The following is a 27,421-nucleotide window of genomic DNA, read 5'->3' as shown; positions in this document are numbered from 1 at the left end:
CGATCCCGCCCAGCGCCGGCCTTCCCGCGTCACGTGAGGGGAGTGAAGTGTCACGTGAGGCCCAGGTGGCGGAGCTACGGCGAGGGAGTGAGAGGAGGAAGGGGAGCAGGAAGGGTTGCGAGTGAAGCAAAAGGGAGAGAGACCGCTCCGGAGAGGGCAAGGGGTGCCTGTGCATCCGCCTCTTCCCCAGCTCTCCGTGGCCCGGCCACCGTACCTCACGGCCAGGTGACAGCTGGGACCGGCCCGCGTGCGCTGGCTGGGGCGCGAGCATCGCGCAGCGCCCCTCCCCCTCGTCCCGTCCGTCCCGTCGCGTCCAGTCCCGAGCCGTCGTACTGAGGGTGCCGCCGGCTGGGCGCCGATGCGAATCGTCCGTAGCGGGAGCAGTTCTTGACTCTCCCTTTCCGCTGCCTTCCCCACCCTATCGCGGGGCCGGCCGCTGCTCCGGCCCCAGGATGCAGAATGTGATTAACACGGTGAAGGGAAAGGCACTGGAAGTGGCTGAGTACCTGACCCCGGTCCTTAAGGTAAGCCGGGCCGGCTTGGCAGGGGCTCCCCGGCGCCTGAGAGGTCCCCTGTTCCAGGCTGGGAAGGGGGCAGGGGTGGGCAACAACGAAGGCGATCCCCCACCTTTGATCTTCACTGGCTGGTCTTTAGGGCTTCCTGACTCCGCGGGGGTAGCGTTGGAGCCACCCTCAGTGCCAGCCAGTGTTGCTACCAGTCATTACTCTCTCCAACTGGGTACGCCGGATTTCCTGGAAGTTATTAAATGTTAGTGCACAACTAACATTTAAGAACGTTAAATCCTAACGTGCATTTTTTGCTTATTAATTTAAAAAATGAAGTCAACTTTGGTAGCAAAATGACTTGTCACTTTTTTCTTCCAAGTTTTATGGAATATCCCTTAAGTATCAAATAGGTATATTGTAATTTAGGTCCGAACTAGTTTAGATTTCAGAGGAACAAAGTGAAATTGATAACACTATCTCAGTAACGTTAGTCCCAGATAAGTAGCAAAGTTTCTTTCAAAAGCTTATGATGGTATTTATCTTACAATTCACTGGTAATAAGGAGCAGCTTAACCCCCCTCCCGAGTATATAATTTTTGATATACTGTGTTGACATCACTAAAAACGTTTTAAAGAAAAAATTGTATATAGCTGTTAAAATAAGTGACCCAGTTGTTTGCTATTTTCAGAGATAAATTTCAGACCTCAAGTTTTTTTCTTTCCTCACTTCTTTTACATTTTATCACAACTTTTGCTTTCTGAAAAGAGAGCAGTGATAGTAAATGAATGGCAAGTTCTTGCTTGGTTTCATTTTGTTGGTTCTTTTTTGAGCTTTCAATTAGAATTTTACGAATCTTAGTGTGGGGAGGAAATATTCTGGTATGTTAGGAATAGTGAATAATTTTCTTTGCGCTCTTTCATTGATAATGTTGGGGGTGTATGTTTTATAAATGCACTTATTTCTGAGATTTGTTTAAAGATAATATTTAGTTTGACCAAGTAAGAAAAAAAAATCAAGAACAGTTATTCATGATGGTTGTCTCTTGTTTTGGTTGTATGTTTGTTGTGAAGGTCAATTTAGTTAAAATTACTAAATATTTAAAATCTGAAAAGTTTCGACATTTGCACCAGATGCTTTTATTTATTTATTTAGGTATACATTGCCTTTTCAGCCTAGGTAACATCCTTGCAGGTGGGTCAGGCATTGGTCACAGGATCTTCCCCTTACCTTGTCTCCTGGAATCCTCTTGTCATCATTTTAATAATACACGATTGTTACAACTTTTTATTTTCAAGGAGAAATAACTAAAAGAGTTCCCAAATTAAATACACAATTTTATGCAGTGGTTATCTAATAAGCCAATTGCATTTTGTTAAATTTATGACATAGAATTATTTCAAGAAGTCACATTAATTTTTCATCACCCTGAAAAGAAAGTGTTAGCATGTCACAGTGTATGACCTCTGCTTTTAGTATAAAGGAAATCAGAATTAATGATCATCTTGTCTCTTCTTGATCAGGCTTCTTGATCAGGAGAGGTCCCCATTTCACCTGCTACTATGTTCTAAGGTCACTCCTGCCTAAGAGCCAACCTGGCCTTTTTGGTACTCTCTCAAGCCATCTTACATTTGAGGTTTTGCATTTGCTCATCTCTTAGCCTGAAATACTTTTTCTCCTGAGACAGCCTTATGGCTTGTTCATTTACTTAGCGAGTCTTTATTGAAGTCTTTACTGTCTTATCACTATTTTTAATGGCCATCTCTCGCTTACCACCCAGCAGTTTCCTCTCTGCTTCATATTTTTCAGTGATATTGTGCACATTTTTTCCTCAGGTAGAAATTCAGCTCCTTTTGATGACAAGGATGAATTTGGTGTATTTTGTTTACACCTATAACCCACTGCTTCAAACTGCCTGTACCTTAGTAGTTAGTAAATATTCATTGAGTGAATACTGTTCATTCACTAAGTGAATCTTTGCATTTTTGTAAACTATTACAAAATCTCACAAATTTAGAAAAATTTAGTAAATAGTATCCTTTGAAGGAAAGAATATTGTTTTACTGTGGAAATGAGAATAATGGAACATACTAAGTGATTTCTACTTTGGATTCTGATGTTGGTTTAAATTAGACATTGGCTGAATTGTAAAATACTTGCATGGCTTTAAGCCATTTTTACGTTGTGAAATAAAAATATATGTTCATTGCACAAAGTTACTGCAAGACTTCGTGTTGGAACCTTTGAAATTTTTTCTTGTAGTTCTTTATTATAGCTCTGATGGAATTGTGCTGTAATTATTTGCATGTCAGTTTCTTACATTAGACTTGTATATCATTGTAGTGAAATAGTGATACATACAATTTATGCATTATTGTAGTCAAATCCCAATCATACATATACACACTATACACAGTGCATACCCTTTCTGTATGTGCTCTATTGCCTAGAAAGGTTCCAGGAAAATAGTTGCCCCTAGGGCATTTTTAATTGAAAGTAAAATATTCAATACTGTTACTATTTTTGTTTTCTTTAGGAATCGAAATTTAAGGAAACAGGTGTAATCACCCCAGAAGAGGTGAGTGTTGAAGATATTGTGAAGCTCTTATACGTTATCTGGGTGGTTTCTGTGCTTTTTAAGAAAATATCTGGAACTTTCTGATGAGTAAAACTGGACTTGTTGATTGTATACTGATTTACAAGTGTTTGTACTTCCTGTGGAATAGATGTGACTTCCTTCTCAGTTTGCCACTTCTCATATTTTTCTGAAGTTCCTCTTAATTTAAAAATGAACATGGGAGAGGGAATGGGAAAGTTTCCCATGGTCACATACTTTACCCACATTTTTATTATATTGAGCTGTACAGTGAGCTCTGCAGTGTTTACTGTGTTCTGAGTCTGCTACACTAAATGTGACTTTTGTGATTTTTCCCTTTGTAAATTTTCACTGCTTGATTACTAGGTTCTCTCTGAATGCAATATTCAACACAAATATTGTGCTTGTTAGATTCCTGCCACTGATTTTTTTTCACTTTTTCAACTAAACAAGTGATACTGAAATTGTTAGCACTTCATGGGCCAGTTGTATTTTATTTATTTGTTTGTTTATTTGTTATTGGCAGTTTGGGGATTCAACCCAGTGTGTTCACCCTGAGCTATGTACCTACGTCTTTTTATACTGAGACAAGGTTTCTCTTAAGTTGCCCGGGTAGAACTTTAACTTGCAGATTTCTTGCCTCAGCCTCCCTCATTTCTGGGATTATGGGACGTGCCACCATGACTGGTTTATTGAACTTTTACAACGATTATTTTTTGAGGAAACATTTCACTTGTTTACCAAATTTGTGTTATGAAAGACTTCTCTTTCATTGATTTAGTATATTCCTGGGGAAATAAATACTATGTTAAAAATCATTTTAAGCTCTAGCTTTATGAATAGTTATGACTGGATCTGATTTGTTGTGTTCTCAATAGAAGGCAAAGAATATAAACTTGATTTTTAACTTACTGAAAACACCACTCATTCGCAATACAGTTGTATTGTTTTGAAACAAATACTTTGAAATCAGCTGTGTTGTATGGTGCTGCTGCTGCTTCAGGATCAGAATGCCAAGACCTCAAACCCAGAATAATTGATCTTTCAGTTTTCATGTACGATGGACTCTCTTCAGTCCCAAATACCTTTGATGTCTAAAAATGTTTTGCTGAGCTGATCTTTTATCTGAAACTTTTTAATAAAGACTCATGGTGATGTGAAAAGAATTTGGGGAACTTGCTTTCTTTTGTTTTGCTTTTGTTTTTGTTTTTTTGAGACAAAGTCTCACTACTTGGTTGAGGCTAGATTTGAATTCACTATGTGTCTCAGACTGGCTGCGAATGCATCAGCCTCCCAAGTGTTGGGATTACAGGTGAGTGCCACAACACCTAGCCTTGGATTTGTTTTCAAGACCCATTACTCTAATACGTAGGCAAATAAGTTAAGGTATCTAGGGATGGGCCTCAAGTTTCCTCATACCTAAGATTCTTTCCTATTCTGCGATAGGCTTCATGAATGTAATACCTTGAATGCTAAATAAGAAATTTTGGTTTTAAGAATGTTACCATTCTTGCTAAATAAAAGTGTAATTTAGATGTGGTTATGTAAGTAGTACCACCTAAAATCAAGAGTATAGATGCAGGTATACTTTATCTCCACTGTTTGAAGATGACTAATTGTTATGAATTAAAAACTTGGTCAACTTAACACCAGCTGAATTAAATCAGCATGGTGCTGCACATAACCTGAGGCGTAACTTGAGGAAAGTTGCCAGTATAAATAGAGACTTGGAGAAGAAGCGTGAGGCATTCTGGGTTTCTCTAAATGTTGCTGTTTTGAGCCATTGGTTCTGGATGAACTCCTCAAGACTAGCTTCCCCAGTGTGAGTGTGACCATTGTCATCGGAGGAGGAGGAGGTGGGACTTTGTTGGTGAGAGTGACTGTGGTTCACTTTGGGGGAGCTCTGGTCCTTAAATCAAGCATTGCTTCCTGACTCCGGAGGGGAAGATGTGTGCCATTTAATCTCCAGGAGATGCTTGTCACACTGGCTTTCTGGAATGTACTCTACTGTTCTTATTGTGGGAGGAGCTGGGGACCTCCCTGTTGCTAAGGATGGCTGTGGTGCTTTTCAGTGCAGCCCTGGTCCTTGTTTTGAGCATGGCTTCTTTGTTCCAGTGTAGAACCCTCAACTTAACAGCACAGCTCCTTCACCCCACTGGCATAAACTTTCTAGCTTCCACCACTGACCTTGGGCCAGGGAGCGCAGATGCATAAAACAGACTTGTATGGGTCCTTCTTGTGGGCTCTAGACCTCCAGTGAGACTGATGGGAGGTATTGTCATGAGCTATTATCTGGACTCATGTAGGACACTGCTGTGGGATCCAGGCCATTGGCTGAATATTCTGTGTCTTTCGTGTTGTGGACAGATTTCTTGCACTTCTTGTTAAACTCTGGGTGACCATAATAAAATAATAAATATAATATTATATTTATTATATATTATATGGCTGCCCATAATAAAATAATATTATAAATTCCATGTGCTGATTCTAATTGTTCTTCTCACAACCCCTGACTACAACACTAATCATTAGATGGTTGAAGTTACAGATACAGGTCTGTGGTTGTTGGCTATAACTAAGCTGTTTTAGAACAGAAATCCTGAAATGAATTGTTAAAACTCAGGGAAGAAAGCAGTTATTATTTTTCCTTTAAAAACAAAATTCCAGTTCCAGGCAAAAACTAACCCAGCTGGGTACTATGCATGTAAAGCTAGGTTGGAGTACAGAACCATTATGGAATTAAGGGAGATTGGAAAGAGCCTGGAAGAGGAAAAACTGAAAGGCAGCATTTGCTCTGGATAAACTGTACTGCCTTGATTTGCTCATTTGTATCTTCTTACTGCTTCTGGATAAAGCTTTCAAAATTCTGTCAGTAGCCAGCTATCCTTTTTGTTTCAGAGATGTCAAAGTCTTTGTGTTTAAAAAAGGGGCAGCAGTGTCTAAACTGCATTATCTGAAAAAATATAACAATGTATTTTTTTGAGTTCTGTGAATAGAGAATAGTTTGAGTAATAAATTTGCTTCCAAAATGTGAATACTGATTCTTACTGGAGTTATTTACTGATAACTCACACGAGAAGTAAACACTAAGAGAAAGCTGCTACAAGCAATATTGTTGATGTGAAATTTGACTATCTTACATGTTATTTGAATATATAAAGAAAATAATTTCTGTTGCTTATTAGCAAATACACACGTGTTACAGCTGCCAGTCTGTGTTTTTAATTTTTTTTTTAAGTTTTTGTTGTTACTTTTTAATAGATACAATCAGACTAGAAACTGTGAAATAAAATTAGTCTTGTGATTTCATGGAAATATACTATAACTGAAGAATTTTTGATGAGTTGTTTGGCTTACATTTTGTTAATATTTTTGGCAGTAATAAATTAGTTCCAGATAACCACACAGTTAAAAGTAGTATTTAGTTCCAGTGAACCCCAAAATACTTAAAACTTGGAGCAGAAATTATTGTTTGCATTTTCTTTTTGTCTTAATTTAATAAATTTAAATAATAAAAATATTTTTAAAATAAACATTTCTACATTTTCTGTTGGGAATACAGTTGCTGTATCTATCATCAAAGAAGTTATTTTCAAAGTTCTTATTTGATGAAATTTTTTTGCCACAAAGTACAGTATTTTATGTGGGTATACTTTCTTAGGCATTATAAGAAGAAATTTATTGTGTTTCCTGTGTAACAAACCTCTGAAACAATGCAAGATTTTAAGTTAAAGCTGTTGTGAAATAGAGATAGTAAGGAAAGTGTGTGCAATAACTTGAGTTGGGACACTTGTTATGCTGAAAACTTTCATTTTCTTTTCTTAAAAATGAAGAATTTTCTACCTCAGTAAGATTGTTATGTCCATGTAAACCGGCAATTCTGAAAAGATTAAACTGCTTCTCTGTGAGTCTTTTATTTCTAAAGAAAACAAAAGCTTGTACAATGTTCACAATGTCCAGTCTGCCCATAAAGCCCAAAGTTGTTAGAAGGTTCAATTTCTTAATTTGGTCAGTCCAAAAGTTTTTTTTCTGTTGTGGAGCACTACATTTATTTGACTTATTAACGATTCCTTTAAGAATATGATAAAGCTTTCAAAACTGGTGGTTACTTAAATAAAAAATAAAACAGAACACTGAGTATGTAACTCAGTGGTAGAGTGCTGGCCTAGCATGCACTATGGCCCTGGGTTCAATGCCCAGCACTGGAAAAACCCCAAAGCATATACTGATGTGTTGTGATAAAGATTTATATAATAGATCTATATCTATTACTAATACTTTCAGAGACTTTAGTTGAGTTTTGTTACTAGCACAATTCTGTAGCACATTTTATTCATCCATAAAATGGATCTTGACATCTTAGTCTGTAACCTTACCCTTATTAATTTAATAACACTGTATGTTTTGGGCCTTATTTAGTAAAATAAACTTGAAATTAAAAATAGCATTTAGTGCTTTCTCTTTAAAACTTAATTTAATTTTCATAGATATCTAAAACTTTAAAAATAAATTTCAGGTTTGATTTACATTTTAATTATTAGATTTAAAAGTTACCCAGGGTAATCAGTTTGATATTTTGTCAGCCTGTATTCAATGATGTTTAATTTTTCTTTTCCTTCTCTTTATTCCTTCCAAATCTTGAAGTTTGTGGCAGCTGGAGATCACTTAGTCCACCACTGCCCAACATGGCAATGGTAAGTGCATTTAAATGAAACGTAGTAAACTTTAGAGTTACGATAATTTCCGTATAGGTTAGTGCATGAAAATTATAATGACACATTCACTGAACTTTTAAACAGTACCTCAGTGATGCTCAGAATAAAAGGGGGAAAAAGTGGGCATGAACTCTAACTTATTATAGCAGAAAAGGAAGATGTGTTTGAAATAAATTCATTTTTTGGTAGTATCTGTTTTGTAGTCTCTAGATCTGATCTAATAGTTCCTTAAAAATCATTCAGGAGTTAATCAGTTTCTTTTTTCAAGTTAATAAATTTATTAAACATTTTTAATGAGATACATACATTTTCTGGGGAATTTTGTGTTTTCTTTAAAACCTGAAACAAACACAGTTTTTTAAAGGTTAAAAGTTTTGTTCTCTCTTTAGTAATCAACTACCCTTAAGTCTTCATTAGAGGTCTTAACTATAAATTCGCTCATAATAGACTTCAGATTTTATTTTCTTTTTTGTCTTTTTGCTTTTTATTGGTACCAGCGATCGAACTCACGACTGCCTGCTTGCAAGGCAGGCGCTTTTGCCGCTGAGCTAAAGCCCCAGCCCCAGATTTTATTTTCTTAATTTTTAAATTACTAACGTAGTTTACAATGTATTTAAAAAACATTTTTTTTAAGGTAGTAAAATCCAGGAAAAAAACACAGAACAAAGTCAGTTAAAGCAGTGCAGCAAAATTGGTACAGAACTTGAAAGTAGGATAACAGGAAACAATAATAGCTACCATACTTACTGTATATTTTAAAATATGAATAATAGCAAAGTTTTGGAGCAAATGCATTTTCATTATTTTTAAGTACTAAGTTAACTTCCTTAACAAGTAATTCTAATACTGGCAGAACTGTTTCAAAATTTATCAACTTATTTGGAGATAGTCGCTCCAATACATTACATATTTTTTTTAAGTTTTGTGTAAGGTCCTGAGGATTGAACACAGGGAGTACTAAGGTACATTCCTAGTCTTTTCCATTTTAAGACAGGGCCTTGCTAAGTTGCCCAGAAAGTTGCTGTCCTCCTGCCTTAGCCTGCTGAGTAGCTGAAATGGTAGGCATGTGCCACAGCAACTGGTTTTATCTGCTTTGTTTCGTTTTCTTCATGACATTTTTCAGATGGAAATGAAAGACACAGTTTGATTAGGAGCAAGGACTCTAGCACTAAAAAGGTTCAAATTGATAATATTTTTCTTAATATCTAAAGAATGTAGTGTTTTAAACCAGAGTTGGAATACTCTTGTGGTCTGTTTTATTCTACTTCATTTTTATTCATTTGACATTTGACTTGTATCTGTTATCACTGCTTTTTTTCAGAAGTTCTTTACCTTATAGAACTTATTTCTTATGTGCTGAGAAAGGCCACAGTGTCAGCTTCATTTATTTTTTTTTTCTTTTTTATGTTTATTTTTGTTCCAAATTTTAAAAAATTTAGTTCATATTATGGAATTCTTTGACTTAGTAAAGATGTCCCCACTCCCATCCTAAATTTTCTGTTTAATCCATGTTCTGTCCAAATCCATATTTGAAGTCAAATAAGCATAAAAATGTAATAATAGTTTTTGTAAAAGAGCTTATTTACGTTTTTTTTCAGTATGGTAGATATCATTTGCCTTACTGGAGATTTCTTTGTCTAGAAAGCTGGAGTATCTGGTTTAGTAGCATTGCTAAGAGTTTGTGTACACAGAAAGGCTCTTATAGCAGGTATTTAGAGTTCTATTTTATGAATTGTGATAGGTGAAACAAGTTTTTTTTTTTGTATTGTGAGCCTATTCCATTGTCCATACGTCTGCCTGAGTTGGTGGCTCCAAAGGAATAATTAATTTTAAGTCAATGAAAGGGACAGATTATTTCCATACTGATTCCTTTATGTAGGCAAGTACTATCATGACGCTACTTTCATTTTTCTCAGCAGTTCAGCCATTGCCATCATGTTGTTCAATTTGACACTTGTGATTAGTTAAAAGAAGCCTAGAAGGCTGTCAAATGATCCTAGAATATTTTTGTGGGCATTTGTGCTTAAATCTGTGTTTGAAAGTTAATCTAAACCTTTTAAAAGCCACTTGCACTCCATATTTATGCTCATATGTTTGTGAAAAATACCACATCCCACCACTATTCTGGCACAGTTTGGTGGATGGCCCACAGAAGGATGTTTGAACAGATTGTTAATGTGAGATGCCATAATAGCTTAGAAATCTTAGAGTTGGTTCTCATCCACAGAATTTAAGAATTGAAACCCTAAAGCCAAGTGTGGTGGCATATGCCTGTAATATAGCTACTTGGGGGACTGAGGCAGGGAGATTCACAAGCTGGAGGCTAGCCTGGGAAAGTTAGATCATGTCTTAAAATTTGAAAAGTGGGAATGTAACTAAGCTGTAGAGTGCTTGCCTAGTATGGTGGCCATGGGTTTAATCCTCAGTGCTACACACACACACACACACACACACACACACACACACACACAAGCCCTGGATTTGGCTGGATCCTGACTCTTCTGACCAAGTTTTGTATCTCTAGGCAACTTAACTCGTTTAAGCTTTAGTTTACTTATAAAATGGAAATATTCACATTACTTGCCTTTTAGAGTTACGAGAATCAATAGTCGTGCATATTAAACTTCTGAGTCCTATGCTTACTGAACATCTGATAAAATGGTTTTGTTTTAAGCATTATCATCTTGTGAGCCAAAGCATTTTTTTGCCTCTTAGTTTCTAATCAAATGGTAAGAATGGGGATCTTGTGAACCACCTACTGTGTTATGTAATGTCACTAGCACTTTTTTTTGCCTTGATCTCAAGATGAATACTACATTAAAATTTAAAATCTAAGGTGAACAATGCATTAAGATTAAAAATCTGAAAGATTATATTTGCAAAAGAGGAGCATTTTTATTTTCTTTAGAGACAGATATACTAGTTGCTTATTCTACTATCCTAGGATTTTTTGTCTGCATCTCAGTATATTTTACTATATTATCTTCATGTTTTCTGTAACCTAATATATATCAATTAATGACATCATTCTCCAGCCATTCTTAAAACAGAACAAACATATTTTAGTTTTGAGATTTACTTTTAGAATTCTCTTTTTAAATTTTAAAATATATTTGTATTTTGATTCTTTCTCCTGTTTTTAAAGGGCTACAGGGGAAGAATCAAAAGTGAAGGCATATCTACCAACGGGCAAACAATTTTTGGTAACCAAAAATGGTAAGAATTATATTGTGTACATTAATAAATTCTGCAGGAACATTAAAAGGAACAATGAAAACTGTTTATCCTGTTGATCCTAATTTGTGCCGGAGGATGTTCTTAACACTTCTCTCACAAAATTGCAAATTAACAAAACTCTGTGTTTTCTATTTCTATAGTATTCCTTTTCTTCTTTGATTTGCATCTCTCTAATACAAATCTAATACAAATCCCCATTTTTTGGACGGGGAGAGGTTTAGTTGGCAAGATATAAAAGAAGGCTCTAAGAAAAGTTAGGTTTCTCTTAAAAAGATTTTTTTGAAGTTGACTTCATATTAATTTTTAGCTATTTGATTTTAATCTTTCAGTGTAAGTTTTTCATGGAAAATGAAGTTGATACTATCTTGATATCTTAACCTCCAAGTTAAAAGATTTCTGTTATTCATTGCGCTGTTGAGGAATTTTGTAAGGCACAGAATGTGTTTTGAAATACATATCTATGGAGTTAATTTTTAAAAAGTCAAAGGTTATGTATGATAGTCCTTGAACAGTCACGTAGCAGTACATTGATATCTGCTCTAATTTACCTCACATAGTAAAAGGAAAACTGTAAAAAAGCAGCATTTTTTTCCCTACAAAATATATTTATTTTATCTTTGAAAAACTATTTAAATGAGATTAATAGCAACTTGACCTTACATCAATACCCTATAATTGCTCAATTTTAGAATTATGAATAACAATATTTGTTAATTGATGCTTTTGTTTCATGAAAAATTTGGCTACAGTGATTGTGTAAGAAAGTAAAATTCAGCAATTTGTTTAAACTATTTATCCTTTGTGAATGACTATGACTTATAAAATTAATAGTGACAACTGTTTCAGTTTTGTAACTAGCGATCACCTCTGCCACCTCTGAGTATGATAAATGATACTTCCGTGTTCTGAGAGTAAAATAGTAATTTAAGGTATTACTGGTTAGTGTGAATTTACCAATGTCTTTTCTGACATTTGCCTGCTTTTCTTTACAGACTATCATGATAAAGAAATACATAGAAAAGTTATACCAAGTCTTTCTGCTTGTCTTCTAGCAAAACAATTTAGGGAAAGACTAATGTAGCTGAAGAATTCTGTCTCTGTCTGTAGACTGAATGTAACTCTAATTGATTTCATTAGAAGTGAAATATAGTCATTTAATATTTAGTAGCATATCATTTTATGAAATAAGCTTTCTTCTGATGAATTTATGATTAGTTGATTATATCCTAATAACTATGTTTGCCATTTTTTGATAGTGCCATGCTACAAACGCTGCAAACAGATGGAATATTCAGATGAATTGGAAGCTATAATTGAAGAAGATGATGGTGATGGAGGATGGGTAGATACCTATCACAACACAGGTAATCCATATATTTAGTATAGTATAGAATGGTGTATATTTAGTATAAATTTTTTAAAACTCACACCCTTTTATAACAGTCTTGATTTAAAAAAAATAGGATAGATAAGGCAGTATTTTGTCCCAGTATTCTTTTATCTGAAAGAAATAAGACAAATTAAAAAGAGTTTCATTGGGTTATACTAGTGTTGACTACTTCAGTAGTTTGAAAATAAGTATTGTTATCATTATTTCTAAATAGAAAAATTAAAGCCAGTAAAAAATGCTGAGTTATGCATACTATACTTTAGAATCTTCCTTATATGTCATTCAATTGCTAGATTATGAACTCTTCTGTGACAGGAGTAATCTTATTTTACCTAGAGAATTGGAATCTATGAATATTTAATAATTATGTTTTGAATAATTATTAAAAGAAATTTTAAATTATAAGCTCCATGAAAGGAGAAATTCATTCTTGAATCTTCTATATTTACCACAGTGTTTGATATACAGTTGTTCAGTAAATATTTGTTTTTGGTTCTTTTTGTTTTTTAATTGGTACCAATGATAGAACTCACGACTGTGCACTTGCAAGGCAGTTGCTTATGCCGTTGAGCTAAATCCCCAGCCCCAATAAATAGTTGTTATATGAACTAAATTTAAGGATTTTATGCCTGCGTATGCTATGTATTCTTTGTTTTATAATGTTAAACTTTTTATCAAAGTTTTAAAAGATCAACAAATGTACTTGGCATATTAGTTGTAAATTTTTTTTTTATTTTTTTATTTTTTGATACCATGGATAAAACTCACACCTTGCACTTACCAGGCAGGTGCTTACGCCATGGAGCTAAATCCCTGGCCCTAATAAACATATTTTGTATTTAGTTTGGTTTATTTTGGTTTTTGGTTTTTGGTTTTTGGGTTTTTTTTTTTTTCTGTAGTAACTTTAGTTATTTATGTCTTGCTGAATTTTTCATCTTGGTTAAACTGAGAATATTAAGTATTTTGACTTAGAAATATTTTTTAGTCCACTGGTTATTTCACTTTCGTAATATTTTTGTTGAAGCAAATTGTTTCTATGGAATTTATCGAGGAGCAGTAGAAAAGCAGTGAATCAAAAGTCAAAGTATAAGGAATTTAGTTTCAGCTTCTTTGTAAACTCAAAGTCGTTTTACGTCTTTGGTGACTTCATTTCTACATAGGGAGAGATTATTAGTATTAACTGCTTCACAGAATACTGTTTTTGAGGATTAAAATGTGGAAACAGTAAATATAAATGCGTTACTTGATAGTGCCTTTGGATGTCTTAGAGTTCTGAAGCAAATAGTATATTTACATACCAATACCTGGTTGAGAAAATTTTGATAACAGGTTTAATTAAATGAGTCCCATAATCTTTTAATGTGTTCACTTGTATTGTGTTACAAGTAAGGGTTAGTAAATGGGGAATGAATGATAAAGTAGGATAATTCATGATAAATAGTAAGTTGTGTTGTTTTTATTTGAGCTTGAGAATATATGCCTTGGGTTATTTATTCCTTTTGGAGTTCATACATGTAAAGGTTTTGTTAGTATTTGCCTTTTTACTTTAGAGAAGTTGTGAGCATTTAGATGTTTTTAAGTGTTTTTATGTCGCTTTCTTCAGGTAAGTATACTTTCCAGCTTAATTGTAGTCATATTCTGCTGAATTTTTAAACAGGTATCACAGGAATAACTGAAGCAGTTAAGGAGATTACATTGGAAAACAAGGTACTGTTTAAATTGGTTAACATTTCTATTGTCAGTTACCTAGTTATTTGCCTACATATATTTTAAGGTAGCATCTTTCATATGTGAAGTCTAGTTATATACTATAAAACTCAAATTGTACCTATCTTCCCAGCCCTTATTTTCTATTTTTCTGTTTATAAGTTTTCATTTAATTCAGAAATGTAAAGCTATTATCTTTCCATTTCTTACTTAGAATGTTTATAATTATCTTCATATTTTTACAGTTGTTTGAAAATTATAATGAAAATAAGAGAATAATAGAAAAGCCTTTTTTTTTTTTTTTTTTTTTTTTTTTTTTTAAGGTACTAGGGGTCAAATCCAGGGCTTTACATATGCTACATCCCAGCACTTTTTAATTTTACTTGCACGTTGAGACATTTTCACTAAGTTGTCCAGGCTGGCCTCAAACTTAGTTTCCTACTTTCAGCCTGCCAAGTAGTTGAGATTATAGACATGTATCATCTCAACCCTTAGCTTTTCTTAAGTTTTGTAAATAGTCAAGCCTTTTAGAAGATAGAATATTTTGGATGGAATAATTATATTCCTAGTGTTACTAGGAAAGGTTCCCTACAAATGTTGCTAATTTAAGACATTGTTTGTGTTTTCATTGTTACCTACTCAAGGATTTGTGTTTATAGTTTAATAGAAAGTGTAAGATATGAAGTAAGTTTATTTTTCATCTTTGCCCTGGGATTAAGGTTAAATTTATTGGCTTGAGAATTCATCCTTTTAAATGTCTATATTTTGGAGTTTGACTGAGGAGAAATAACCCAAGTGATTTTCTGACTTCAAAGATCTTCTGTGTTTTGGCTATTGGTGTATCTGTTTCACATTTTAAAACAATAAATGAAGGGTAGTGTGGATGGCATTTTTTGAATAAATTTATGGTAATATTTTTCAGAAATTTGTGTTTGTTTTTGTAATGCTAAGGATTGAAACCAGTGCATGATGTATAACAGGCGAGCTCTTAATCACTGAGTTACATTCTCAGTCTTCATGACTTTTAATAAATGTAAGGATTAGTATGATGCTTAATATCCCACTTAACATCCTTATGTTCTACTATGGATGAATACTCTAATAATTTGCAACTAGGATGTATCTTTCTGTCATTTCTTATTTCATACTGTATAGAATTTATATATTTTTAAAACTATTTAGTTCTTAAGATGCTTGCATCTATTTCCAAGTGTTAGTCTTCATTGCTGAGTTTTGCTCTGTCTTATATATCAAGTGTGAATATTACTAGCATGATTAAGGACTCTTGATGATCAGTTTTTCAGTTATAAGCTCATTTAATAATTACCCAGATGCTGATACTCTTTCTCCTTGATTTACATTGCTTGGGTATTAAGCATATGTTGGATTTCAGTTTCTAGTGCTAAATAAAGCATCCATAAGCCCAACCCAAATGAAACTAAATGCCCAAAGTATTCACTTACCAATTTCAGATCATTAACTTTGTGATAATGATAACTGGATTTTAAGGCTGTCATTGGTTAGCATTACTCTTTTATTGTTAACTTTAGTTAAATTGAAGTCTTATGTGTTATAATAACTATAAAGTCTGAATTTTGGGTAATTCAGCCAGAGTATTTTTAAAAATTAGAATTGATAGTGTTTGATTTGTCTTATTTTAGCTTATAAATGAATTATAAGTAAAGTTATCTTAAATTCTAAGTGTATAGTGTTCATGAACTTAATTTGTTATTCAGTTTTGGAAAAAATGCCTACAACCTGTGTGGGAAAGATGACCAAAATTATGATTGTCATCCAGTGCAGAGTTTTCAAACAAAAATAAAATTTTGCCAGACTCTTCTGTTTGTAAGCCAAATTGTTTGCAAGCATAATGTTTGTGAACTGAGGTACCACTGTACAAGTTAACATAACTGGACTGATTTTGTAATACTAATTGATTGAGTAATAATACTGTTTTATTGGAAGTTCAACTGGTAACTATTTTTAGATGGCTAGCTTAGATGACTCTTGTTGCTCCCTTAATACTTTGAAATTTTTCAGTCACATCACATTAAATGATTGATTTAGGACTTTTGTTTTGGATTATTTTTTTCTTTTTAAAATGGAATCTCAATATGCAGTTCAGGCTGCCTCAAATTCACTTTGTAGCCTAGGTTGGCCTCGAACTCACAGCAGTCTTCCTCCCAAGTGCTGGAATTACAGGCTTGCCTCACCACATAATTTAGGGCTTTTTCAAACCCATTTGTGTTTCAATTTTTTGAGGGCAAGAACTGCATTATCATTCTGCTTTCACATTGGTTGATTAGCACTTGTTGGACATAGGTTGTCTGTATTTGAAGGAATATTTAGATGATTTTAATTAATTTCAAAGGACAGTATAAAACTCCAAGATTGCTCAGCACTGTGTGAAGATGAAGAAGAGGAAGATGAAGGAGAAGCTGCAGACATGGAAGGTATTTATATTCTAAGTTGGTTTTAATCTTGTTAGTATGTTGATTCTAAAATATTAGTAGTCCATGTAGACTAATAATTTTATTCTGTTGTTTTTTAAATTGTAGTGTTCACCAGTATAGGGTATGTACTTTTTAATTTCATTAGTACAAAGCTAATTTTTATGTTGAGCTGTTCTGCATTACTTAGAACATGGTCACAGTGGGATTATTTATCTTGGGATAAATATTAATCATATATCTAATGCTGGTGATTGCTGCAAGATACTATTTCTGTGATTATTTCAAAACACAGGTCATGTGTTTTGTTTTGTTTTTTCTATTTTTTGTTTGTATCTTTCTATGAAGACGTTAAGAATCATTTTTTAATTTTTTTTAGTGGGCTTTTGCCATATTTCCTAGACTGGCTTTTAACTGTTGAACTCAAGGGATTTTCCTACTTCAACCTTATAAGTTCCAGAACTACAGGCATGTGCCACCATGCCTGGCAAGATAGTGATTCTTTGTAGGGTCTTTTGAACTACACAGCATCCCCTCATAGTTTTCTAAAAATGAGGTTGCCACTTAACAATGACTGCATTAAGATACATTAATACAAGTGATTAAAACTCACTAATAGAACAGTTTTACAAGTCCTACTTACTAGTACACAATTCAGAATTTCCTACTTCATTAAGATAATCTTTAATACAAGTGAAACCTCAGATACTTAAGAATAGATGAAATCGTTATCACCAGGATTACCTCATTATTAAATCTGTTTTTTGTTGTACTTTTTATTTATTTACTTCTGTTAACTGTGCCTTCTTTCCTTTTTCTGACATTGGATTGTCTCCTTCCTTAACTTTTTTTTTTCCTAAGTCATGTTTTGGACGTTTCTCTTCTGCCTGGATGTTAAATGTTACTATTTCATGGCCACTGTCTTCCTCCCTGCTTTATTCTTTTCATTCCCCAGATTTTGTCTATTGTTATGGCTTGTGTAATGGCATGTGGCGATTAGGCATGGATATTTGTGCAGTGGGAGACAGCAGATTCCTTACAAGAGATTAAATACAAATACGTATTTGTGTACATGTACATGTATAGAAAGACAGTATGTGGTATTGGTAGAGAGACATAGAGAGGAGAGTGAGAAAGAAAGGGATTTGCGAAAAGACCTATGGCAGGCATTGGAGTCTTTAAGATAGCTGCACCCCCAAAATAATCTTTTTTAGGTCAGCATAGTTATGTTTTATAGCATGCAAAAGTGGAAAGTGGTGTCAAATAGATGTAAGGACCATAAGGGCAAATTACAACTCCTGGACTCTTAAGTACCTTTCAGTTTAGTTCCCAGATTACTTTAAAGTCTGTATGAAATGTAGCTGTGTATCTGTTACTCAGTTTTAGTGAGATTCTCATTCTTATTTCCATAGTAAAACTACTATCCCTTGCAGAAATCATAGTTATTTGTAAGCAGAGTTTCTCACAGCAGTCTCAGCATTCTTGTGCTCAGGACCTATATTTAAACCTCCACCTTCAACATTTCAACTTCAAAACTATTTGTTTTATTAGCACTTGGATATTTCACAGTTAGTAGAAGCTGAACTCCTCCTTTTTTTACACAAATACTCTTTCTGGATTCTCACTGTTTTTGAACAGCATACAATTTTGTCCAATCTGTGATAGGGATAGGTAAAGCACTGTTTTTAGAATACAAGCTATAGAACTGCCTTAAACATCTGACAGCCTTTAGTGTGTTTGCTACATTTTCCTTGAATAATTAAAGAATTCCTCTATGTGCAATTTTGCTCAAAATTCATGGTGTTTAGTATAAAAGGTAATTTTATTCAACAAATATTTATTGAGCAATATAGTATTTGTGGATCAGCAACTTCTCAGAATGAGATAAAAAGCAAATAGGCATGATCTCATAGAATATAGATTATAATGAGGGGAAACATGCAAAAATGCAAATAAGCAAAATATATAGTGTAAATGTTTATTATTGTTAGAAAAATAAGGAAAGAGGATGGGGTACAGTGTTTCCTGTTTTTATAAGCTAGTCCAAACAGCCCCACTGAAAGTATGCCATCTGAATAGAGCCTGAATGTGAGTAACCAAGCTGACTGGTTATCTGCGAGAAGTGTTAAAGACCGTCCAGTGGGAACATGTATGGCTTATGTAAAATAATTTCAAGGAGACACCTCTGTCTAGAGTAGAGAGCAAAGGAGAATGGTGAAGGGTGGTCAGAAAGATAACCAGGGACTAGATTGTGTAGTTCCTGACTAATTCAGAGTAAGAGAATTGGTAGGTTTTTGTAAGTGAAAGAGTAACGTGCATTGACATTTACTGATGTGCTAAGCATATATTGAAGGAGAAGAGAGACAACTATTACAACTTATTTTGATAATAACCTTGGGCAAGAAATAATAGTGACTTGGGCCTGAGCAGTGATGGCAAACCTCCTCTCCATCCCTCCCCTCCCCTTTTCTTCTTTTTTCTTCTTTTCCTCCTCCCTGTCTCCCTCCTACCTTTCCCTTCTTCCCTTCCTTCCCCCCTTTTCCCTTCTTCCCTGCTTCCCTTTTTCTCTCCTCCCTTCATGAGCCAGCGAAGGGGATCCTGAAGGATCAGCAGTAAGGTGGGAAGAAAACAAGGAAAATAAAATATCTTAAAAGCCAAAGAAAGAAAGTGCTATAGGAAGGAAGGAATAAATCATATTTCTGAGAGGTCAACAAAGATGAAAACTGGGCGTTTACCATTCAGTGAAGCAAAGTAGAAATTACTGGTGACATTTTCACATTCTATGTTATAACTGCCAGTAGTTCCCTCTTATTTACAGTTTTGTTTGTGGTGGAGTTAGTTGTCCATGGTCATTTATGGTCTAAAAATATGAAATAGAAAATGCCAGAAATAAAAAAGTCATATTTTAAATTTTATGGTATTCTGCATAGTGTGATGAAATCTCATGCTATCCCTCTGTTTCATATGTGAGATGAGTTATTTTTTTCCCAGTTCATCCTTATACTGTATGTGTGCTGCCTGCTGGTTAATCACAGAGCCATTCAATTATCAGTTCAGCCATCATGGTATCACAATGCTTCCCTTATTTACTTAGTGAAGACTCTCCCCCTACAACATACAACCATAATAGTGCTGACGATTCAGGTATGTCAAAGAGATACAGTAAAGTTTTTCCTTAAAGTAAAAAGGTGAAAGTTTTTTACTAGGTAGCAAAAGTAAAATACTATACACTGAGGTTGTTAAGATCAAGGGTAAGAACAAATATACTATCTGTAAAATTGTGAAGAAAACAAAATTTTGTTAGTTTTGGTGGTATACCTCAAACTGCTGATGTTAAGCCCTCATGTATGATAATAGCAGAATTAACATGAAAACCATTAAATTATACCGTTCTGAACTATTTGTGGTTTCAGACAGCCTTTGGGAGTCTTGTGTTAGCTCTCCCTCAAAAAGGCTACTATTACGTGTAAATAGTCCTGTATATACCGTAGTCACTAAGGACTCTGTGATGATATTATGCCAGATATTGTATCTAATAGACTAACACAAATCATACCTAAACATGCTTTCTCTGGCCTTTTGTCATACAAAGTATTTTGGAAGTATAGAATTAATTCATTTATGTATCTGTTAAGCATCTTCAGTTAAAAAAACAAAACCCCACATTTGGAATGATATTCTAAAGTAATAAATTTTGTTTAGGAAATTTTCTTGAACTGGATTAATCTTTTTTTCTGTGACAGAATATGAAGAAAGTGGATTGCTGGAAACAGATGAGGTTTGTAAATTGAGTTTTTCTAGTTTATTTTTAATTAGTGAATTTGCATTAGATTAGGATTCTTACTAATCTTACAAGTCTTAATGACATGTTGATCTTTCAAAGTTTTATATTCTTACGTAGGTTGATTGTTACTATAAAATAATCTGTAAAATATGTATCATATATACACTGTTACCTTCTTGGTTCACAAATGTGTTTTTTGTAAACAATTTGGTTTGCAAACAGAAGTGTTTGGCAAAATTTTGTTTTTGTTTGCAAGTTCTGCATCAGGTAATAAACATGACCATGGCCATCTTTCTCTCATGACCAAGAATGTGACCATCCATTCTAGAATCGTGGAATGAAATTAAGTTCATGAATCAAATGTATATTCCATATTAAATACTAAATTTAATTGTAAGTTCATTTATTTTTAAGAAAAAGACAATATAGAACAGGAGAATAGATTTTTCTAGGATATCGTGTTCATACTGACTTAATGACTAAATTTTTCTCCATTATATGCCAGGCTACACTAGATACAAGGAAAATAGTAGAAGCTTGTAAAACTAAAACTGATGCAGGAGGTGAAGATGCTATTTTACAGACCAGAACTTACGACTTATACATCACTTATGATAAATATTACCAGACCCCACGCCTGTGGTTGTTTGGCTATGATGAGGTAACAATGAAAAAAATGTGTATTTTAATGTAAATATTTTAAATCATTGGGTTTAATTCCTTTGTTAGATCTGTGGGTCCGTATGATGTTTTAAATCTTAGAAATCATTTGTTTTACAATTGTATGTTTAACGTTGAAGTTAGTGTTCTTACTTTGAATAAATTATTCATTGAGACACTATATTAAGAGTGAGATACACATAATCTGTGTTTATATATTTATTACTTGGCCTTTAAGCTTATCCCTTTAAAATGTAAGGGAAATTGAACTTGATATATTTTACTAAATTTTGTATGGATTATATGTGTTGTGTATATAAGCTTTTTCAAAATGATGTCATACTTTCCCCCTTAAGACCCCTTTAACTTAGTTGATTAATTGAATTAAAGGATAATTGAAATAAAATCAGATTTTTAAAGCTTGTAATTCTTGCTGTAAAATGAAACAAGAAATAAGACAAAAGAGGCCTGAAAGATTATTTGTTAAATGTTAAAATATTTTAACAGCCACAGATTTCCCTCTTTGTGGAATCTGCATTAGGTGATAGCTGATGTCACATAGCCAAGATTTACAGATGCTTTCCCCTGTTCCCTTCCTGCTTGATAGGAAGCATAAACTTTACCTAAAATAATCTGGAAGTTCTAAATAGTCTGAAATTTTAATTTGCGAGGACTGGAGGATAGATATAATATAAACACTGAGGTATAAGCTAAATATTTTCAAATAGTCATTTCAAAGCATTCTTTATGATTTCAGCAACGGCAGCCTTTAACTGTTGAGCACATGTATGAAGACATCAGTCAAGATCATGTGAAGAAAACAGTGACCATTGAAAATCACCCTCATCTCCCACCACCTCCTATGTGTTCTGTTCACCCATGCAGGTGTGTGTATATGTGTATATGTTTGTGTATGTGTGTAGAGAGACAATGTATGTTTCTATTTCATGTATTTATTGTTTGGGAATCTATAAACATAGACCCTAATAGAAAATTTTACTTTATAAGCAAATAAAATTCTTTTTCATCTTCCTTAGAAATGTTTTGTGCTTACCTATACATAAGCGAAAAGAAGAAAATCTCTTCCATTTTAATACATTTTTTCTTTCATATTTATACGGTAGATCTGTGTGATCCTAATTCTATTTTCATTTACAGAACAGCTTGGAATAGTTTGGACTAGTGTCCATCCTTAGATAGGTTTATACTGTTGTGATTGTATCTTTCTATGCATGTGGCAAATAAAGTTTCCTTTATCTCCTCTCTGGTTAATTAAGAGGAATAATTAAGGAGTTTCTGTATTCTTTTGGTCATTTTTTGCAGGGGCTTCAGGCTTACAAATTAAGGACCCTTTATAATTTGGAATTTGGTTTTCACAGGGCTAGAAAAATGAAACTATACGCATTTGTTCAGAATTTTTCTTTTAAAAAAATTGTCTACTGATTTCTTTCAATTGTTTCTAGCAGGTAACTTCACAGTTCAATGAGAAATACTGGTAACACTTTTTTGTGTGTGTGAAAAACACTCATTTTGTTGACCAGTTAGATGAATTTTGTCCTCTTTTCTCATCTGAATAATAATTAAAAAAAAAACCTTTACTACTGCTTATATTCTGCAACCTTTGTATTACTACATTTTACCTTAGAGAAAGCCTGTTTCCCTTTTCTAGTTTATTTTAGGCCATTCTGTGGGCTACTTCAGATTGTACTAATACATGGGCTAGTATATTCACCCTTGTCCTCTAAGTGACTGCCTCTGCCATGAAAGATGTGCTCATAAAAGCTGAAGGAGCATTATTTAAACCAGGAAATGTATGAAAAGTAGCTTTTAGTTTATGTGCCCAGTTACTTTGAAATCACTGTTTTTTGGAGTACAGGAGAGGCACCAGTTTTCCATGATTTGTCCATAGGGCAGAAAAGTTTAAATAAATATTTTTCTTATGAAGCCCAAAATTATTTTTAAATAGAATCAGATAAATTTGATGGCATTATAATACCCAGTGATACAAAGAAAAAGATAAACTAGCTTACCCTAATAAAATAGCTTTTCTAAAACCATTTCAGTTTTGGCTTATTCTAAGTATGTATTTAAACATTCTGAATAACAAGGTTATAGATGTCTCTTTGCTTTTTGACTTTCACTATTACAGTTTTTGAATTTGTGTAGTCTGATTCATTTATGTTTCTTAGAAATAACCAGTGTTCCACTTTCATCCCTTTTTATGACTTTTCCCTTTCCTTGTCTTCTGTCTCCATTTATCAGAAAAGTGACCAATACCATGTTTATGGTCGCTTTTTATAATTATCCCTTGCTCCAATAAAATGATATGCATGGCTCAACAATCTAACGTGAATAGAGGAGAGAATTTAGTGTAATTGATATATGTTAAAATTAATTCAACAAGAATAAGGTTAGTTTCTTCACAAATGAAATTGTGTTCTTTTCCTGATTTGAACTAGGTTACCCACACTAATGAGATTTGTTCTTTGCTTTTAGGCATGCTGAAGTGATGAAGAAAATCATTGAGACAGTTGCAGAAGGAGGGGGAGAGCTTGGTGTTCATATGTATCCTTATGTATATATTTGTGCTTGGTAGCAAAATGGTTCTTAGGATATTTTGTTTGGAAAAATCTCATATAACCTTAAAGACACAGTACCTATAACTTGTTTTAGCCTGTTACCTTCGAATTTCTGGTAGAAAAATTTATTTAGGATATGTTTTATTGGGATAGAATGTTCTGTTGATTAGAATATGTCCCTTTGTGTTTTGGGGGGGGAAGGCACAATTCATCTTTATTTCATTTATACATTTTAGGGAGTACAATTTAGTGTAGTTGAAGAAGGCATCAGAGAGACAATTCTGTCATTGTAATTATTCCTGTATAGCAAACTAGTGAAGAACCATGCTACACAGATGCCCAATGCAGTAGGGTCCCATAAATATATAATGAGAGCCACAAATGCAACTTAAAATATTTGAGTAGTCAGACTAAAACAATAGAAATAGGTGAACTTAATTTTTTTCTACCTAATTACCTTTATTTATTTTTCAAATCCATTTTATTCAAACATTAAAAAAAAAAACTGCAACAAAATTTCAAAGCATGTCAATCAGAGGATAACAGTTGTACATACATCACTTATTGTCATCCCCAAATTGGTTGAACTCAATTTTAATAACAGATTTTATTTTACCTAGTATGTCCACAATACAACTTTAATAATAGGGAATGTAAAAATGAGACATCTTACAATCCTTTTTTCTTACTCTTTGAAATCTGGTATATATTTTGTACATAATAATGCCTCAGTTTGGGCACTAAATTTTCTGCAGATAAAGTATATTACTCTACCCAAAGAATAAAGTTGCATGAAAAAAATACTACTCAATTTTTAACTTAAATTATTTTAAATATTTAAGGTTAAGTTCTGTATGGTGGTGTTTGATTGTAATCCTAGTTCTTCGGAGGCAAAGGCAGGAGGATCCCTGCAAGTTTAAAGCCTGCCTGGGCTACATAGTGAAGTAAAGCCCTTTTATTTTTTAAACTTTTGAGGTAGTGTTTCACTATGTTGCTAAATTGCCCATGTTGGATTTGAATTTACAATCCTCCTGCCTCAGCCTCTCTGAGTACTAGTATTAGTAGTACTGGTATACTAGTACTAGTATTAGTAGTATACCACCACACCCAGCTAGTAAGCTATTATTCTTCATTCTGGAGATCATGATCTATAAAGGAGAGCAGATGTTATTCTTTTTCACAAGTAATGATTTTAGTTCATTAATTACAAAATCTGTGAAGAAGCAGCCATGCACAGGAGTTTTACGAAGTCTCAGAAAATAACAGCTTCACATTTAAAAACACTGTACCATGTCGCTGATTTCCAGTGCACAGAGCTGATGACTAGTAAGACACTGACATCCCTGATTAGAAAACCTGAAATCTGAAAACTTGAAACATTCTGATAACTGATGTGATGCCACAACTGGAAAATTCCATACTATAAAACTTTGTTTTGTGGATAAAGCTTAAAATCTGTGAGACAGCTTCAGCTTGTCATGTCGCTGGAGCTGGCCTATGAATCCTGAGCCAAGACTTTACTGTCTCAACCTTGACAGTAGCTAGGACTCCTATAAGTGAATGCCACTATGCCTGGCTCAAAATTGTTAAAAGTATTGTATAGAATTAACCTTTATGCCTGGCATGGTGGTGCACACTTGTAATCCCAGGGTTTGGGCCACTGTGTCCTTTTGTATACGAGTTAGCTTGTTACAGAGGCTGCCTACTAATTTAGAATACCTGACTATCTTCTCCTTAAGTATATTTCCAGTTTAACATGTTACCAAAAAATGTTATAGGTTATATCAACCTGTGGTCTCCTTGAGGCAAAGAATTCAACTCAAACAGGATAGTTAAAAAGTACAAGACGTATGTTAATTGTGTTTAAAATATTTTTATTTCACTCCAGTGAAAGCATCTTATATTTTGCATGAATCTTTTCAGTTTCTCTTACTCGGTTCTTGGGTGGAAGAAGGAGTAATTAAAGTTGATCCAAGTAAGTGGTTAGATACTGAAATACATGCAACCCATTGCATGGATTCATTAAAAGCATTCAAACTCAGTAATGTAGATGCCAAATAACGGGAGTTAGTGTAGTATCAGTTGGTTCATACCACTCCAGTTAGATATAGTAAGACTGAAGGATTAGCAGTGTCTTGAAGCTGCAGATAACCTAAGCATTCCTCATCAGGCATGTTGTTCAGAGCAACTTTGGACTCATTTGTAGTGGAGACAAACCAAGGACTTTTAATTCAAACCAAATTTATGTCTGAATACTTATTTTTACATTTATCGATTATGTTGGAAGCTAGGTAGTAAATTGAGTGTGGTCTGTGTGATTAATAATAATGAATCATTGATTTCTCCCATGAAAATTTCAGCTCTTAATGTTGTAGATACAGTAGAACATAGAAAAAGTTTCAAGATTGTATTAATGAGGGCAGTACAATATATTACAATCTATGGCAAGTACATCTGTAATCTACATTTAGTTCATGATGGAGGAGATTCACTTCAGTGAACTTTTCTTTTGCTACATGCTCTCCTAAGTTCTCTTACAAGTTTAGCAAACTGAAGAAGCAAAGTAAATGAGTAAATTTTATATTCACTTAGATATAGATAGTCTTGTCCTTATGTTATATCAAAATAATTGGACTTGTGTGCACTTCTCATTAAGTTTCAGCTAAGTGTGGTGGGTATATGCCTGTAATCCAGCAGCCTGGGAGACTGAGGCAAGAGGATTGAAAGTATGAGCCCCACTTAGGAACTTCCCAACTTGGTAAGACTTGTCTTAAAATTTTAAAAGGCAGATGGGGGAGAAGACTCTGGGTTCAATCCCTAGTACTGCACACAAAAAAAGAATGTTTCAAGTTGTAATATTGAAATAGGTGGTCAGGTATCTTAACCCTGTGAAGAGCCTCATGTTAAATAGACACAAATTTGCATAATTTAGATTTCTTTAATAGACTTGATGGAAAATTCTGGTTAGATTTCTTTACTAGACTTGATATAAAAATCTGTCATATGCTTTTTTCTAATAGACTGTTCTCCAACCTTATTTTCCTTAACAAAAAACTTTCAGGTATCTTCTAATTTTTTTGAAATTTGTACAAGCTGTCATTCCAACAATAGAGTATGACTACACAAGACATTTCACAATGTAACGAAGAGAACATAGAACCTCTCCTAATTACTGATTCTGATTTTTAAAGAATTAATCCATAGATGTGACCATTTACCAATATGTATAATTTCTCTAATAAAGGGAGTTATATGTTTATGCATTAAATAAAAAGTTCCACTACTAGCCTTATTTGTTTAATAAAAGTGAAGGTGAAGACAGTGTTTCTTTTTAATCAAGGTTATGAGATTTCCCCCAAAATAACATTCTTTAAGTGAATATGTAGCTCATATAGAATAAGGAGTGTTTTGGTGCACCTTTATGAAGAAAGTATTAAATAGGTAATAGTATTTAAACTAGTACTAAAAAATACTGCATTCTAGACTGTCTTCGCTTTGTTTCTTTTATTTTTCTCTTGCATATCCTTTCCTTAAGTCTCCTGTCTGCTAATAGTTAATATTTATGAAGAAGCACTTACTATATGCTAGAAAATATACCAAGTTCTGTTGTTTCTTGATTTAAGTTGATACTGCCAAAGTTATTTTTTATTAATAATTCAGAAATATTTTTGTATCATGATTGCCTGGTAAAATGCTAGACTTTGAGGGAATCCCTTTGTGGTGTAATGTTAAGTTTGCAGATATGGGTATCACAGTTCAGAGAACCAGGTGGTGTACTCTGGAACTGCACACTTTG

The 27,421-nt window shown here is 33.8% G+C and overlaps 1 protein-coding gene across 1 annotated transcript; it reads left to right on the top strand.

Annotated features, from left to right (window-relative positions):
* The first annotated feature begins 87 nt into the window (after positions 1 to 87).
* On the top strand, positions 88 to 26,911 carry Atg3 (autophagy related 3). The gene is made up of 12 exons (XM_063224954.1): positions 88 to 524; positions 3,041 to 3,082; positions 7,748 to 7,797; positions 10,964 to 11,034; positions 12,312 to 12,419; positions 14,103 to 14,152; positions 16,524 to 16,605; positions 20,346 to 20,380; positions 20,892 to 21,047; positions 21,804 to 21,931; positions 23,543 to 23,611; positions 26,687 to 26,911. Exons 1-12 carry the CDS (start codon positions 453 to 455, stop codon positions 26,766 to 26,768), a joined length of 945 nt encoding a protein of 314 aa, XP_063081024.1. The 5' UTR covers positions 88 to 452; the 3' UTR covers positions 26,769 to 26,911.
* Positions 26,912 to 27,421: the final 510 nt, after the last annotated feature.

Source organism: Cavia porcellus, unplaced genomic scaffold, assembly GCF_034190915.1.
Source record: "Cavia porcellus strain 051 isolate PalLab524CR breed Dunkin Hartley unplaced genomic scaffold, mCavPor4.1 scaffold_15, whole genome shotgun sequence".
NCBI classification, from domain to species: domain Eukaryota; kingdom Metazoa; phylum Chordata; class Mammalia; order Rodentia; family Caviidae; genus Cavia; species Cavia porcellus.
Note: the sequence above shows the minus strand (reverse complement) of the source record. Positions and strands in the feature narration are given on the sequence as shown.